This window comes from Centropristis striata, chromosome 19 (assembly GCF_030273125.1).
Source record: "Centropristis striata isolate RG_2023a ecotype Rhode Island chromosome 19, C.striata_1.0, whole genome shotgun sequence".
NCBI lineage: Eukaryota > Metazoa > Chordata > Actinopteri > Perciformes > Serranidae > Centropristis > Centropristis striata.
The window spans coordinates 35,698,799-35,713,961 of NC_081535.1; the positions used below are offsets into that span (position 1 = coordinate 35,698,799).

At 36.4% G+C, this 15,163-nt stretch overlaps 1 protein-coding gene across 1 annotated transcript in view; it reads left to right on the forward strand.

Moving 5' to 3' along the window:
- Nucleotides 1-14,316, forward strand: part of LOC131992175 (zinc finger SWIM domain-containing protein 6) — a 77,279-nt gene extending 62,963 nt beyond the window's left edge. Inside the window, exons 9-14 of the mRNA XM_059357657.1 lie at nucleotides 553-816; nucleotides 4,968-5,103; nucleotides 7,097-7,254; nucleotides 8,432-8,595; nucleotides 8,693-8,774; nucleotides 11,639-14,316. Of these exons, the coding sequence (XP_059213640.1) occupies nucleotides 553-816; nucleotides 4,968-5,103; nucleotides 7,097-7,254; nucleotides 8,432-8,595; nucleotides 8,693-8,774; nucleotides 11,639-12,501 (1,667 nt within the window). The 3' untranslated portion in view covers nucleotides 12,502-14,316. The remainder of the gene's footprint in view (nucleotides 1-552; nucleotides 817-4,967; nucleotides 5,104-7,096; nucleotides 7,255-8,431; nucleotides 8,596-8,692; nucleotides 8,775-11,638) is intronic.
- The last annotated feature ends 847 nt before the right edge of the window (nucleotides 14,317-15,163 follow it).

The window sequence follows — 15,163 nt, forward strand, 5'->3', positions numbered from 1 at the left end:
AAAACCTGATGAATACATGAATTGATGATTAAAAAAACTGAGCAACAAATTTCACAAAAATACCAGATGTAACAAAAATGATTTGCTGGTTCCACTGGTGGATCTGTCATTGCTGCGTGAAAACTTCATATCAGCAGATGTATGATGTTGTTTTATATGGAAAAAAATATTTTGTATGTTTGAGGAAAATGTTAAAAGGAAAGTCAAAGTTTTATTTGCTTGAAAATATTAAGTTTTATGTGATTATGTGAGTTCAAGAAAAGCAAATTGTGAGCAACAAATTGCACATAAAGAACTGATGTATCAAATATGATCCAAATTAAATTCATATATGAAAATTGATATTGAATTCAAAAAAAGGTTAGCCGGTTCAACAAACACTCCAGTTTTGAAAAATTTGAATATTCTGGCAATTATTTCACGGTTCAGGCTTTATAGGGTTAAGTGTTTTTTTCTTTTGTTGTGTATGTCTCTTGTGTACATGAAAAAAAACAACCTAATAAACATTCCAGTTTAAAAAAAAAACATCTCTTACCTTGTCTTCCCCTTCAGGTTCACAGGGTTCAGGAGGCAGGAGGGCGGAGCTTCCCGTGTTCCCGCCGCAGCGTTTCCTGGAGGACGGCGAGTCGTTCGTGTCTCTGGCGGTGGAGACGGCTCTGATTGGTTTAGGGCAGCAGAGGGTGATGCCGGACGGCCTTTACGCTCAGGAGAAGGTGTGTCGCAACGAAGAGCAGCTGTTGGCCAAACTTCAGGAGGTCGACTTAGACGACACGCTGGTCAAGATCTTCCGGAAACAAGCCGCTGTCCTGCTAGAGGGTGAGTCACACGCTCTGATTGGAAGGATTTGCTGCTTTTCTTCGTCTTTTATGACATTAAATTCAATGGATTTGGGGTTTTTGCAAAAAACAAGGCTTCTGGACATGTAGTAGACCAGAAGCTGAAGTTAAAGCTAACATGCTGCTGGTGTTAAGCAGGTCTGATGTTTGCAGACACTTGAAATTCAAAGGAACAGTTTCAAAGTTTGGGAAATGTGTGTGTATATATATATATATATGTATGTGTGTGTGTATATATATATATGTATGTGTGTGTATATATATATATGTATGTGTGTGTATATATATATATATATATGTATGTGTGTGTATATATATATATATATATGTATGTGTGTATATATATATATGTATGTGTATATATATATGTATGTGTGTATATATATATGTATGTGTATATATATATATATGTATGTGTATATATATATATATGTATGTGTATATATATATATGTATGTGTATATATATGTGTATATGTTTATATGTATATATATATATGTATATATATGTGTATATATATATATATATATATATATATATATATATATATATATATATATATATATATGCACCCTCATGATTTGACACCCTAAACCACAACCAGGTTGTTGTGTTAACTCTGTGTACTTTTCTGTGCCGTACGTGTTCATTTACACTTTGAATGTTTGCACTAATTGTGTGAGTGTGTTGTCAGTGTGTTTGCTGACGTTGTTTGAATGAGTGTGTGTGTGTGTGTGTGTGTGTGTGTGTGTGTACAGAGGGTTATAATAAGCCCGTGGGTGTGTGGGTGTGTGTGTGTAGAAGATGTGGCTCATCATGGTTCAAGGCCCTTTTCACTCCAAACCCACTAATGATGGAGCCGCTCGGCTTCTTGTGTCTGTGATAATAACGTGGAGGCCCACAGGAAGTCTATAATGTTCTTATTGTCAACAAATCCCATGAAAAGACCAAAACCAACAGTGAACTGATCCTTAAAGCTAAAGAATCAAAGCCTCATATATCTTCTTCCTCTTTGCCACAGAGCTCCATATTCCATCATTACACACTGAAGCTTATTTAAACTCAAATTCTACATGCACCATCCTGCTGCCACAAATACTCACCTCAGCACCAAATATGGATTAATCCGCCACTGAAAGTAGTCCCCATCAAATTAATCATTTACTTAACTTATAATATAATGAAACTTTAAATCTGTGCCCTGTTAGATCTTCTTCAGTTAGAAACCAAAGAACTTCCCGACTTTGCGAAAAACAAACAAAAAAAAAAGCAGGAAGACCTAGGATTGAACCATGAGGAACACCCAAATTACTTTATAACAGCCATTCCTCGCCCCATAACCTGTCATGTTGTTATTAGCCTGTTATATCTTCTTCAGTTAGAAACCAAAGCATTTCTCGACTTTGCGAAAAACAAACAAACAAACAAAAACAGGAGGACCTAGGATTGAACCATGAGGAACACCCAAATTACTTTATAACAGCCATTCCTCGCCCCATAACCTGTCATGTTGTTATTAGCCTGTTATATCTTCTTCAGTTAGAAACCAAAGAACTTCCCAACTTTGCGAAAAAACAAACAAAACAAACAAAAACAGGAGGACCTAGGATTGAACCATTAGGAACACCCAAATTACTTTATAACAGCCATTCCTCGCCCCATAACCTGTCATGTTGTTATTAGCCTGTTATATCTTCTTCAGTGAGAAACCAAAGAACTTCCCGACTTTGTGAAAAAACAAACAAACAAACAAAAACAGGAGGACCTAGGGTTGAACCATGAGGAACACCCAAATTACTTTACAACAGCCATTCCTCGCCCCATAATCTGTCATGTTGTTATTAGCCTGTTATATCTTCTTCAGTTAGAAACCAAAGAACTTCCCGACTTTGCGAAAAACAAATAAACAAACAAAAACAGGAGGACCTAGGATTGAACCATGAGGAACACCCAAATTACTTTATAACAGCCATTCCTCGCCCCATAATCTGTCATGTTGTTATTAGCTTGTTATATCTTCTTCAGTTAGAAACCAAAGAACTTCTCGACTTTGCGAAAAAACAAACAAACAAACAAAAACAGGAGGACCTAGGGTTGAACCATGAGGAACACCCAAATTACTTTATAACAGCCATTCCTCGCCCCATAATCTGTCATGTTGTTATTAGCCTGTTATATCTTCTTCAGTTAGAAACCAAAGAACTTCCCGACTTTGCGAAAAACAAATAAACAAACAAAAACAGGAGGACCTAGGATTGAACCATGAGGAACACCCAAATTACTTTATAACAGCCATTCCTCGCCCCATAACCTGTCATGTTGTTATTAGCCTGTTATATCTTCTTCAGTTAGAAACCAAAGCATTTCTCGACTTTGTGAAAAACAAACAAACAAACAAAAACAGGAGGACCTAGGATTGAACCATGAGGAACACCCAAATTACTTTATAACAGCCATTCCTCGCCTCATAATCTGTCATGTTGTTATTAGCCTGTTATATCTTCTTCAGTTAGAAACCAAAGAACTTCCCGACTTTGCGAAAAACAAACAAACAAACAAAAACAGGAGGACCTAGGATTGAACCATGAGGAACACCCAAATTACTTTATAACAGCCATTCCTCGCCCCATAACCTGTCATGTTGTTATTAGCCTGTTATATCTTCTTCAGTTAGAAACCAAAGCATTTCTCGACTTTGTGAAAAACAAACAAACAAACAAAAACAGGAGGACCTAGGATTGAACCATGAGGAACACCCCAAATTACTTTATAACAGCCATTCCTCGCCCTCATAATCTGTCATGTTGTTATTAGCCTGTTATATCTTCTTCAGTTAGAAACCAAAGCATTTCTCGACTTTGTGAAAAACAAACAAACAAACAAAAACAGGAGGACCTAGGATTGAACCATGAGGAACACCCAAATTACTTTATAACAGCCATTCCTCGCCTCATAATCTGTCATGTTGTTATTAGCCTGTTATATCTTCTTCAGTTAGAAACCAAAGAACTTCCCGACTTTGCCGAAAAACAAACAAACAAACAAAAACAGGAGGACCTAGGATTGAACCATGAGGAACACCCCAAATTACTTTATAACAGCCATTCCTCGCCTCATAACCTGTCCATCCTGTCCCATAATATGTTGTTATTAGCCTGACACAAAATCCACTTTACAGCTCCATTATGTTTGATTACAAGACAACATTTGATTAAAAAGGGTAAAGGGGCTATAAAACCTAACAAGTTCATGCAAAATGTTTCTTTTTAAATAGTTGAATTATTTGAAGTAGATGAAAGTGAACACCTGGGAAGTCTTTGGCTGCACTCGATCTGACGGCAAACTGAACTATAAAAACAAATAAAACACCAGCTCATACAGCTTACAGTACATCTTGTTTCAACATGAAACCAGTTAACTAGGTCAACAGAAGTTGCTTTCACAACATGAAGCCTTCCATCTCACCAGCTGATCTACACAAGTAGGGAAACAGGAAACAGAGCGAATGGGGAGGTTTTTAAAAAAAAAAATTGTGGCAAACAAAAGGAACAGGGACATACAGTAACTAATTGCTTATTTAAAAACTTAACTAAAGAACTGAGTACATGCATTACTACAAAGAATAATAATAAGTACTCTTGTTACTTTACCAACACTGGTAGAGTCAATATCCTAAACTAACAAGCACTAAAAAAGCACGAATTAAACTAATTTAATATATTCCTTTTTGTTGCATGAACTAAATTTGCTTCCAAGAAAAGAAAGGTGAGAAAGGCCTTTTCCTCTCAGCTGTCAAACTTATAATTCATCTGTGATTCTTGTAAATCTCTTCGAGGTTCATACTTTGTGTCCTCACACGATGTTTCCAAGACTTTCCAGGAAGTCACTGGTCTGAAACAAAGTCTCTGAACGTTTGTGGTGGTTGACTAACAAAGTGATCATCAGACTGAAACTCAGCCGAGTCATTCTCTTCAGATCAGTCTGTGTGTTTAAATCAGCCGTATCAAACTGTGTTGACATGTAAGGCGAGGAAAATAATCTCAAACACAAGGTCACTGCATCATATGTACTCATCACGCAGCTCTTTGTTCCTACAGATACTAAAACCAAATCTTTTTCTTCTTCTTGCAGCTGGTCCTTACAGTGGTCTGGGGGAGATACTCTACAGAGAAAGCGTCCCCATGCACACTTTTGCCAAGTATCTCTTCACCTCCCTGCTACCTCATGACGCTGAACTGGCGTACAAAATTGCACTGAGGGCCATGCGGTGAGTACAAAAACCTTCAGCTAATTTGATGGAGTTTTAAATAGATACTACACTACCGGTCAAAAGTTTTAGAACACCCCAATTTTTCCATTTTTTTATTGAAATTAACCCATAAGAACCCGGACCCAGTTATCCCTAAAGTTATGGGGGATATACTACAGACCTAGTGGACTACATAGAACACATTTATTATGTTTTTTCAAAAATTCTACCCCTAAATGTCAAAGATCTGTGATTTGACATATACGTTATATTGGGCGTTTATGATATTTATGTTTATAATATTTCTTATTTTAAAATTTAAAAAAACTAGACACATTTTCTGCTTACAGAGACACAAATTTGCCTTTTTCTTTGCATCTCCACAACATTTATCAATATTGTGACATTAATAGTGCTGTTTAACAATAAATTAGTTTTCAGATTTGTTCTTAAGTAGCATAATAATAATAATAATAAATCAATAATAAATAAAAACAAATAACCATTTGCCTTTTTGTTTGCATCTCCATAACATATATCAAAATTGTGACTTTAATTTGTTCAGTAAATATGGTCAGAACAAGTTAAATGCAACACAGGACAAACTATTAACGGATTAGAATTGTTAAATGGGTTTAAACTTAGCCTTGTAACAAAAAATAAGCTCTCGAAGATTTAAAGTGTTTGTTACACGGGTGTCACCATGGGTTCTTATGGGTTAAAGCAGTTCAAGTCCAATGAACAGCTTGAAAGGGTCCAAAGGTAAGTGGTGAACTGCCAGAGGTAAATAAAAAAGGTAAGCTTAACCAAAACTGAAAAATAATGTACATTTCAGAATTATACAAGTAGGCCTTTTTCAGGGAACAAGAAATGGGTTAAAAACTTAAAGCAGTTCTGCAGCAACGGAGGTTGATCAAGCCTTGAAAGTTGCTAAGTTGCTACAAATTCCTACAGGTGTCCCAACTTTTCTTGATCACTTACAACCTACAAGTTGCTCCACATTTAAGGGAACTTCTGCAACAGAGTTGGGAAGAACTTTCTGAAGAATATTTGATTTCCATTGAGTGTGTTCAGCTGTTCTATCTGTTAAGGTGCTACTTCCATGAGTCAACAGTTTAGAATACATTTTCCTTTCTAAACTGATTCTATGATTTATTTTTTAACTTCAATTGTTTATTAGTTACATGCATTAATTTCAGAGTACACTGAGACATTAAACTGCATCATTTCATTAAAATTCTGGAAAAATTGGGGTGTTCTAAAACTTTTGACCAGTAGTGTATGTTAACAAAGTTATTATAAGTATTTGCAAAGGTTTTGACGGTTAAAAAAAAAAATCCAAAGTTATTCCATCATTTTTTTTACTGCTGCACACACTGAGATACCAAGCTGCCGTTTTAGTATACAAACACTGTGGAAAGTGTTTCTGGGAAAGAAAAAAGCCAAAAAAAAATCAGAGAGAAAAAGATTTAGCCGCTCAGTGTGATGAGAGGAGGAACAGAAATAAGGAGAGTGAAGCAGGGAGTTACTGAGGCAGATTTAGGAGCTATCTGGGGCACTGTTTAATGACAAAACCTCCTTTTGCTGGAATATTCACTAAATAATTCAACGCTGCTGAAAACGAGTTTTATAAAAACGTGTGAATAATAAATACATGATGTTGGTTTCCTCCTCCCCTGACCGCCGTGGCTGTTACGAAATTTTATATCCCCTCGCCCAAATGAAACCCCTTTGATTTTTATGATATGTAAATCTTTATATTTTTTTAATTCCCAACGTGAAATTACAAAGGAAGAACATTAAGAGTGCAGAAACGGTCTCCCAGCAGCTATAAGAGGATCTAACAGGAGCGTTATTTTTATTCTCAGTGTTCTCGGCCCGAGGCAAAGATCCACCTGAGGAATAATATTAATCGATTCTATAAAAGGAGCAGCTGATAACTTCTTTATGAAATGTTCTTCAGATCACTTCATGTGTGTTTACCTCTAATAAAGTTGTTTTTCTCTCTCAGGTTGCCGGTCCTGGAGTCCACGGCTCCTTCCTCCGACTTGTCTCGACCTCACCACATCGTGTCCGTGGTGCCGAACCGCCTCCCCCGCTGGTTCACGCTCAGCCACATAGAGACCCAACAGTGTGAACTGGCCTCCACCATGCTCACTGCTGCTAAAGGTACACACAACACACACACACAGATACAATGTGTTTGCATAGGTATGGGCCAAACTGACATGGCCATTTTTAAAGTGTTTCCTTGACCTTTGACCTCAAAATATCTGAATAAAAATGTGTTCTTTGAGTACCAACGGGTCGCCTCTTTACAGACATGCCCACTTTTTGCTTTTCTCATGCAGTAAAATGTGTTATTTTCTGCAAACTGGGGTCCCCAAACAGTCTGTGAGTTGCAAAAATTGGGTATGACTGAGGCAGAAGTTTACAGAACAGCCAAAAAATACAATTCTTGCAGAAATCTCCAAAATGTCAATCGTTCTTTAACCCATTTAAGGCGGGAAAGCATTATCGCATTTCTACCATTAAAACCAGGAGTGCTGTTGTGTTACTCTACCATTAAGGCCAGGACAGCGGATATGTCGTTTTGTAGTATTTGTATTTTTTTCCACCTATTTTCGGTCTCTTGGTCAATGAAATGCATCAGAATCATGATCAGAATACATGCGGGAATGTCGCAATGCATCATGGGACTTTTCCAGAACTTTGAAATCATGGAGGAAGACGACTATAGCGGAGGCATATCTATTTATATATATAGATATATATAGATATATAGATATGAGCGGAGGAGCTCAGCAGTAAGTGACGGAAGCGATCTTGATGAAAACATCGCCGATAATTTTATTGCTGATCTGGACTTTGAACCCTCGGAACCAATCGACCGGCATTTATGGATGAGGAATATGTTTTTAGACGATATATTTTCACAGTAGAACAGACAGATTTGTGGCCATCTGGGAAAAGAAAAATCTTCTGTTGAATTTCCAGAAAAACTTCAGGTTTTAGGGGGTTCTTTCAAAATCGCCCATAGGTTTTCCAGGCATTTTTTTCCAGGCTGTTTTAGGCGTTAATGGGTTAAACACAGCATGGATTTTCATATGATTGGTTTCTTAATGTGCAATTTGGAGCTGCGTCCAAATTTAAAAATGGCTGAATTTAGTACCAAATCTGTGCAACTAATGAAACATGAAATTGTCCTTCATATACACATTTCACCATTTTCTAAACCCTTACAGTATACTACTGTCGACCTGCTGCCTCTCCCATATCCCTCTAAAAATGGACCTTTTTGATGGTTGTATAATCATTACCTTTCTGTTTGTTTGTTGTGTTGCAGGCGATGCTCGTAAGCTGGAAACAGTGTTAGAGTCCATCCAGAAGAACATCCACTCCTCGTCCCACATCTTCAAACTGGCCCAGGATGCCTTCAAAATCGCCACTCTCATGGACAGCCTGCCGGACATCACGCTGCTCAAAGTGTCCCTGGAGCTGGGTCTTCAGGTAAACAACAACAACAAACAACAGGAACAGACTGAATATACAGTATAAACACAGTTACTATCAGGCAGATTCTGAGTGAATGTCATGTGACTCGCAGGTGATGAGAATGACGCTGTCGACCTTGAACTGGCGGAGGAGAGAGATGGTGAGGTGGCTGGTCACTTGTGCTACTGAAGCTGGTGAGTTTAGTTAATTCTGTCACTGTTTATACTGTAAATGTGGAAAAACACTTTTACACCAATTAGTTACTAGTTATTTTTGAAGGAAGTTACTTTTTTTCTGTTAAATCAAAGACAAATGCACAGTGTCAAAAACAATTTTACAGAGATATCATTGTATCATCATTAATTGTCATTATTCAACATTAATTTAGGAAACTATAGATTGTGAAAATATATTATGTCACAGACAGTGACACCATGACATCTGACCAATCAGTATGATAATAATATAATATTATTAACTTTAGTGACATTGACCCCCATTGTAAAATTTAAAATTTTGAAAAAATTAGGAATATTAGGGCCAAGTATGAATAAAAATAAAAATACAAACCCAGGGGGGAGAGAATATTTCGCGAAAAAAGTTGCAAATTTACTATATTAAAGTAGCAAATTTACAAAAAAAAAAAAAGTCGCAGATTTAAGAGACTTAAAGTGGCGAATCTGCGCGAAAAACGTCGCAGATTTACGAGAAAAAAGTGGGGGAAAAGCTACTTTTTTCTCGTAGATTCACCACTTTAATCTCTGAAATGTGCACATTTTCTTTCTCGTAGATTTGCCACTTTAATCTCGTAAACTATTTTCTCAAAATATTACTCCCTCCCCCGAGTCCGTAGGTTGTTTTTTTTACACATTCTGGCAGTATGTAATATCCTCCAATAATATGAGATTTAAAGTGGTGAATCTGCAAGAAAAAAGTTGCTTTTTTGCCACTTTTTTCTCGTAAATCTGCGACTTCTTTCGCGCAGATTTGCCACTTTAAATCTCTTAAATCTGCGACTTTTTTTCTTGTAGATTTGCCATTTTAATCTAGTAAATTTGTAACTTTTTTCTCGAAATATTACCTGTAGTTACCAAATATAGTTATTTGCCTGATAAAGGGTTAAAAAAAGATAAGCATATGCATATGTTTATATTCTGTAAAAGATTTTCATAAAAACAAGTAATACTATACTATGTGTATACAATGTCAAAATTGTTTTTAAAATAATCAAGTCAAGTCAAATCAGATTTATTTATATAGCGCATTTACAGACGGCTGAGCCGCACCAAAGTGCTTCACATAAAAGTGCAAGAAAGTGCAATAAAATACAGAATTGACAAAATTGACAAAGGTAACAAAGAAAACAAAAAAACAAAGCAAAATGTAATTTAATCATAGTATAGTATGCTATAAAAACAATAATTTAGAAATATCGTAGAGTAAATGTAGTAGTGAAAACAACTTAGTAAAAGCATACCAGGGCTCTCAGCAGGAGTAAAGGAATGACTGGCATGGTGGTAATTAATAAAGATTTGGGTCTTATTAAGATTACCTTGTGGGGTCTTGAATACTGAAACTCAGAGGCTGAATTTCCCTGAAGTGGACAGGAAGCTGTAGGGGAAAAATAACCCTCCTCCCAGATGATTTCTAGTGAATGTAAGAGGAGTGACAAGGAGTCCCTGTTCCTGTGAGCAGAGTTTGAATGGACTCATTGAGAAGAGGCTGGTTGGTGACGTAGAGCGGGCCAGACCTCATAATGTAATGAGAATCAGACACAGAATATCCAATCAGAAGGTAAAAGGTCATTGGAAGAGTGTCGACGCATTTATTCTGTTGGAATTTTTATGGTAGAAAGTTTAGGGAGCCATATTTTACATTTACATTCTTTTTGTTTGCAGATTACAGCTAGTCAAACAAGACATTATTACACGCAACAAAGCAAACTTTTTCTCCCTCTTCCCCTCACCAAATAAGTATAAGAAAAACACGGTAAACCTATAAAAAAAAGATGGAAATAAAGCAAAAATTAAATAAAAATAAATGAATAAATAAAAACAATAAATAAAAGTAAATAAAAAAATAAAAAACATACATACATTAAAATAAAGAAAAAACAACAACAAAACATATATATATATATATATATATATATATATATATATATACACACATTTAAATTTAGTTATATAGACAAATACTGAAAACAGTTATAACACAGATAGATTTCAAGGGTGTCTCTCAAAGCATCATCACCAAATAAACATTTACTTTTACATTCTTAAAGGTAGATTGATTTTAATATCTTCAGAGACTAAAAGGAGCATTATTATTATTTTGCTGGCAGTAAACAGTTGTTAATTTGTTATGCACTTATGGATAAGGCTGATAATATTTTACATTGCTGTCAATAAATCCTTGATATTTTTAGCAGTCGAGTACTGTAGTCTCTAAAACAGGAGGACGGGTCAGACCGACACCCAGCTGTTGGTTTCAAATTTATTTACAAAAAAAAAAATCTAAGATGTCACTGGATTTATAGATCATATTTGGGGAAAGAAAGAAAGAAAGAAAGAAAGAAAGAAAGAAAGATAGAGAGATAGAGAGATAGATTACTTTATTCATCCCCGAAGGGAAATTCGGTTGTCACAGCAGTCCGGTATTCAAGTACAATAAAATACAATAGAATAAAATACTGAGGTAGCATAAATAAAAACAACAATAGAAAAAAACACAGAATAGAACAAGGACACTTAAGAAGTTAAAAAAAGAAGATCAGTTGGTACGTTGGCAAGATGATGGTAATAATTAAACTGGTGATATGATGGCAACAATGCTATAGTGACTAGATAATAATAATAATAATAGTACAGTATATAATATATATAATATAATATGTAATAATAGATAATAAACAACAGTCATAGATAATACATAATAGTCATAGATAATAAAAAACAGTCCAAAATGGAAGGGGACCTATGATTGAACCCTGAGGAACACCAAAATGAAAGTAATCTCTTCCTCTGATGTAAATCTAACATTGTTTTGTTTTGTCTAGGTGTGTTTGCACTGGACAGCATCATGCAGAGCTGGTTCACGCTCTTCACGCCCACCGAAGCGACCAGCGTGGTGGCGAGCACCGTCATGTCCAACAGCACCATCGTCCGCCTGCACCTGGACTGCCACCAGCAGGAGAACCTGGCCAACTCCGCCCGCACCCTGGCGCTGCAGTGCGCCATGAAGGACCCCCAGAACTGTGCCCTCTCCGCTCTGACGCTCTGCGAGAAGGACCACATTGCCTTCGAGACAGCCTATCAGATTGTACTGGACGCGGCCGCCACGGGAATGAACTACACGCAGCTGTTTACGATAGCACGCTACATGGAGCACCGCGGCTATCCGATGAGGGCGTACAAGCTAGCAACGTTAGCCATGACTCACCTGAACCTCAGCTACAACCAAGACACGCACCCGGCCATCAACGACGTGCTGTGGGCGTGCGCGCTCAGCCACTCGCTGGGGAAAAACGAACTGGCGTCCGTCATCCCCCTGGTGGTGAAGAGCGTGAAGTGCGCCACCGTCTTGTCGGACATTTTGCGGCGGTGCACGCTAACGACGCCGGGCATGGTGGCGCTGCACAGCCGCAGGAACTCTGGGAAGCTGATGCCGCTGGACAAGGCGCCGCTCAGGCAGCTGCTGGACGCCACGATCGGGGCGTACATCAACACCACGCACTCTCGGCTGACGCACATCAGCCCACGCCACTACAGCGAGTTCATAGAGTTCCTCAGTAAAGCCAGAGAGACGTTCCTGATGGCGCACGACGGACACATCCAGTTCACGCAGTTCATAGACAACCTGAAACAGATTTACAAGGGCAAGAAAAAACTCATGATGCTCGTAAGAGAGAGATTTGGTTGATCAAACAACCAAAATTGCCCTTTTTTTTTTTATTTTTTACATCCTTTCTAACTTGAAGTGAAAAACAACATTCATGCAAATCTTATTCCTATGATTTGTCGCTGAGGGGTCGAATTTGATGATGGAAACCATTTCCCGAAGGCCAAATGTAAGACTGTGATGTGAAATATTCCCCTTTTTCACCGTGCAGGAGCAAAAAAGACTAACTGGAATAAGATATGAAACATGTTTTAGGGGTAAATTTTCTCCTAAAAACAACAAGTTTGAAATTGAAGAAGAAAAACACTGTAAACCATGAAAGTAACAGCTGGTGTTGATGTGTATAAAACCATTAAGTTTTGCAGAAGGAGTCAATTTGTGAAAGTTTGTGTGTTTCCCTTTATATATGTATGAAAGCGAGAGAGTAAGAGTTTTACACTGAGTATATTATACTGTATTGTCCAGTGGCAAAATGTCCACCTTGCACTCCTCCTACTTCCCTCAGCTAACGTTCAACAGCCTCAAAGGAGAAGACAAACGGCTTTAAACCAAATGGAGAAACTCCATCTGAAGTGACAAGTACCTCTTTAAAAAACAAAAACAAAAAAAAAAAGGATCCAGCTTTACTCTTTCCCCTCTCCAAGTCCTCGCCCATCTGATCTGTGAAGAAAGAGAGAAAAAACATTCACAATCAGAAATAATTTTACTGGGTTTGATATGTTTTCATCTTCAGGCTGATTGTTTTTGGCTTTGCAGTGTTGTCTCAAACATTCAGTGTGCTTATTTTACTGTCACAGAAACACAAAACTGTCTTGTGGAAACTGTCAACATACATTCTCAGGGATTTCTCAAGAAAAAAAAAGGCAGACAAAAACAAAAAGCATTTTATTGTCGTGTATATATGAAAGTATATGTCTGAATATTGAAAAAAAAAATGTATATGTTAACTAATTTATGACAGAATATTCTATGTAAGGCACAATACTTGAAGCTGCAGTACTTTTTGGTTTTTGAAACAAACAAAAAAACATATCAGAAGGACTTCAAAAATGCCTTGCATTGCATCAGGGGCCAATTCAAAGCAGAAACTGGCTGTTTTTTTGGCTCTGCAGACATGTAATGAACTGCACAAACCAAGACAGGAAGTGGACATGCAAAGTGTGTATTCTCCTGAACACAGAAGTGTATTGAGGATTGTAGGAGTGCAGAAAAAGAGACGACTGTGGAGGCAAAGCAGCGAAAAATACAGCTGTGATATTCAAGTGAAATCTGCCTTCGTGTCTCTTACAGAAAGCTGTTTTCTTCTGACATCCCGACTTTGTGCAGGACAGAAAGTTGCTCTTTACTGTCGGTCTGGACTGTTTTTTAAATTATTATTTCTTCTCCTCTTCAGTTTAATTTCTCTCTAGAATTCCTCACACAAGAACAGCCTTCTTTCTTGCCTTGTCTTAATGCTTTAAAATAACCAAATGGGAGTTCTAACTACCAAACTTTACTCATACGCCAATACAACTTTGGTTACAACCTTTTTTTTTTTTTCTTTTTTTTTTTTTAGTGTCGTTAATTTCTTAGCTGAACTGTATTCTGTGCTTTAAAAGCTCAATTTCATCTGTTTTTCAGTGTCGTCTCTTGTTCGTAGCTCCTTTTTGTTTAGGAATATGCTCCCTTTTTATTTATTATGTTAGGTAAATGATTGTACAACCATGTCAACATGCTCATGAAGTTGAAACTAAGATTTGATACACTGATCAATTTATTTATGTAACTAAATCACTGTTTTATAAACTTGTTAATGAATCAACATTTTGTTTTTATTAAATTTGTTTTTTGAGAGGATGATGTCTTTAAAGTCTTTGAATTTCATAAACATATGTTAAAGAAATATCATTATGATGTCCATATGAAAAAACTGCATATTATATTGTGGGAGAAAAATGGTTAAAGTGTAAAATGATAGAAAAACACCATATTATGAGATGTCCAAAATTAAAATAAAGTCATATGTTGATTTTTTTTCAAAAATTGTTAAACTTTAAATTGCCAAAAGCTGCATAAAATTACCCAATTATAGTCTGTTTATACGTATTAAAGCATAATATGGCCAGAAATTACACAATGAGATGTTTAAAATTTGAAAAAAAAAGTCATAGCATGTCTAAAATTTTCTACTTATACTCTCAAAATGGTCTTATTATAGTCTGGTGATACATGTAGTAGTATAGTTTCTCCAAAAATTACAGAAAAACACCATAATATGAGATGTCCAAAATTAAAATAAAGTCATATGTTGATTTTTTTTCAAAAATTGTTAAACTTTAAATTGCCAAAAGCTGCGTAAAATAAGCCAAATATAGTCTGTTTATACGTATTAAAGCATAATATGGCCAGAAATGACAGAATGAGATGTTCAAAATTTGAAAAAAAAAAGTTTTCGGGGGGAAAAGTCATTACTTTTTTAAATGTTTTAAATTTAAAATGGTCTTATTATAGTCTGGTGATACATGTAGTAGTATAGTTTCTCCAAAAATTACAGAAAAACACCATAATATGAGATGTCCAAAAATTGAAAAAAAGTCAAACTAGGTTGTCAATTTTTGTCAAAAATGGTCTAATTTTAAAATGGCAAAAAATGCTTTAAATTATCCAATTATAGTCTGTTTAAATGCAATATGGCCAGAAATGA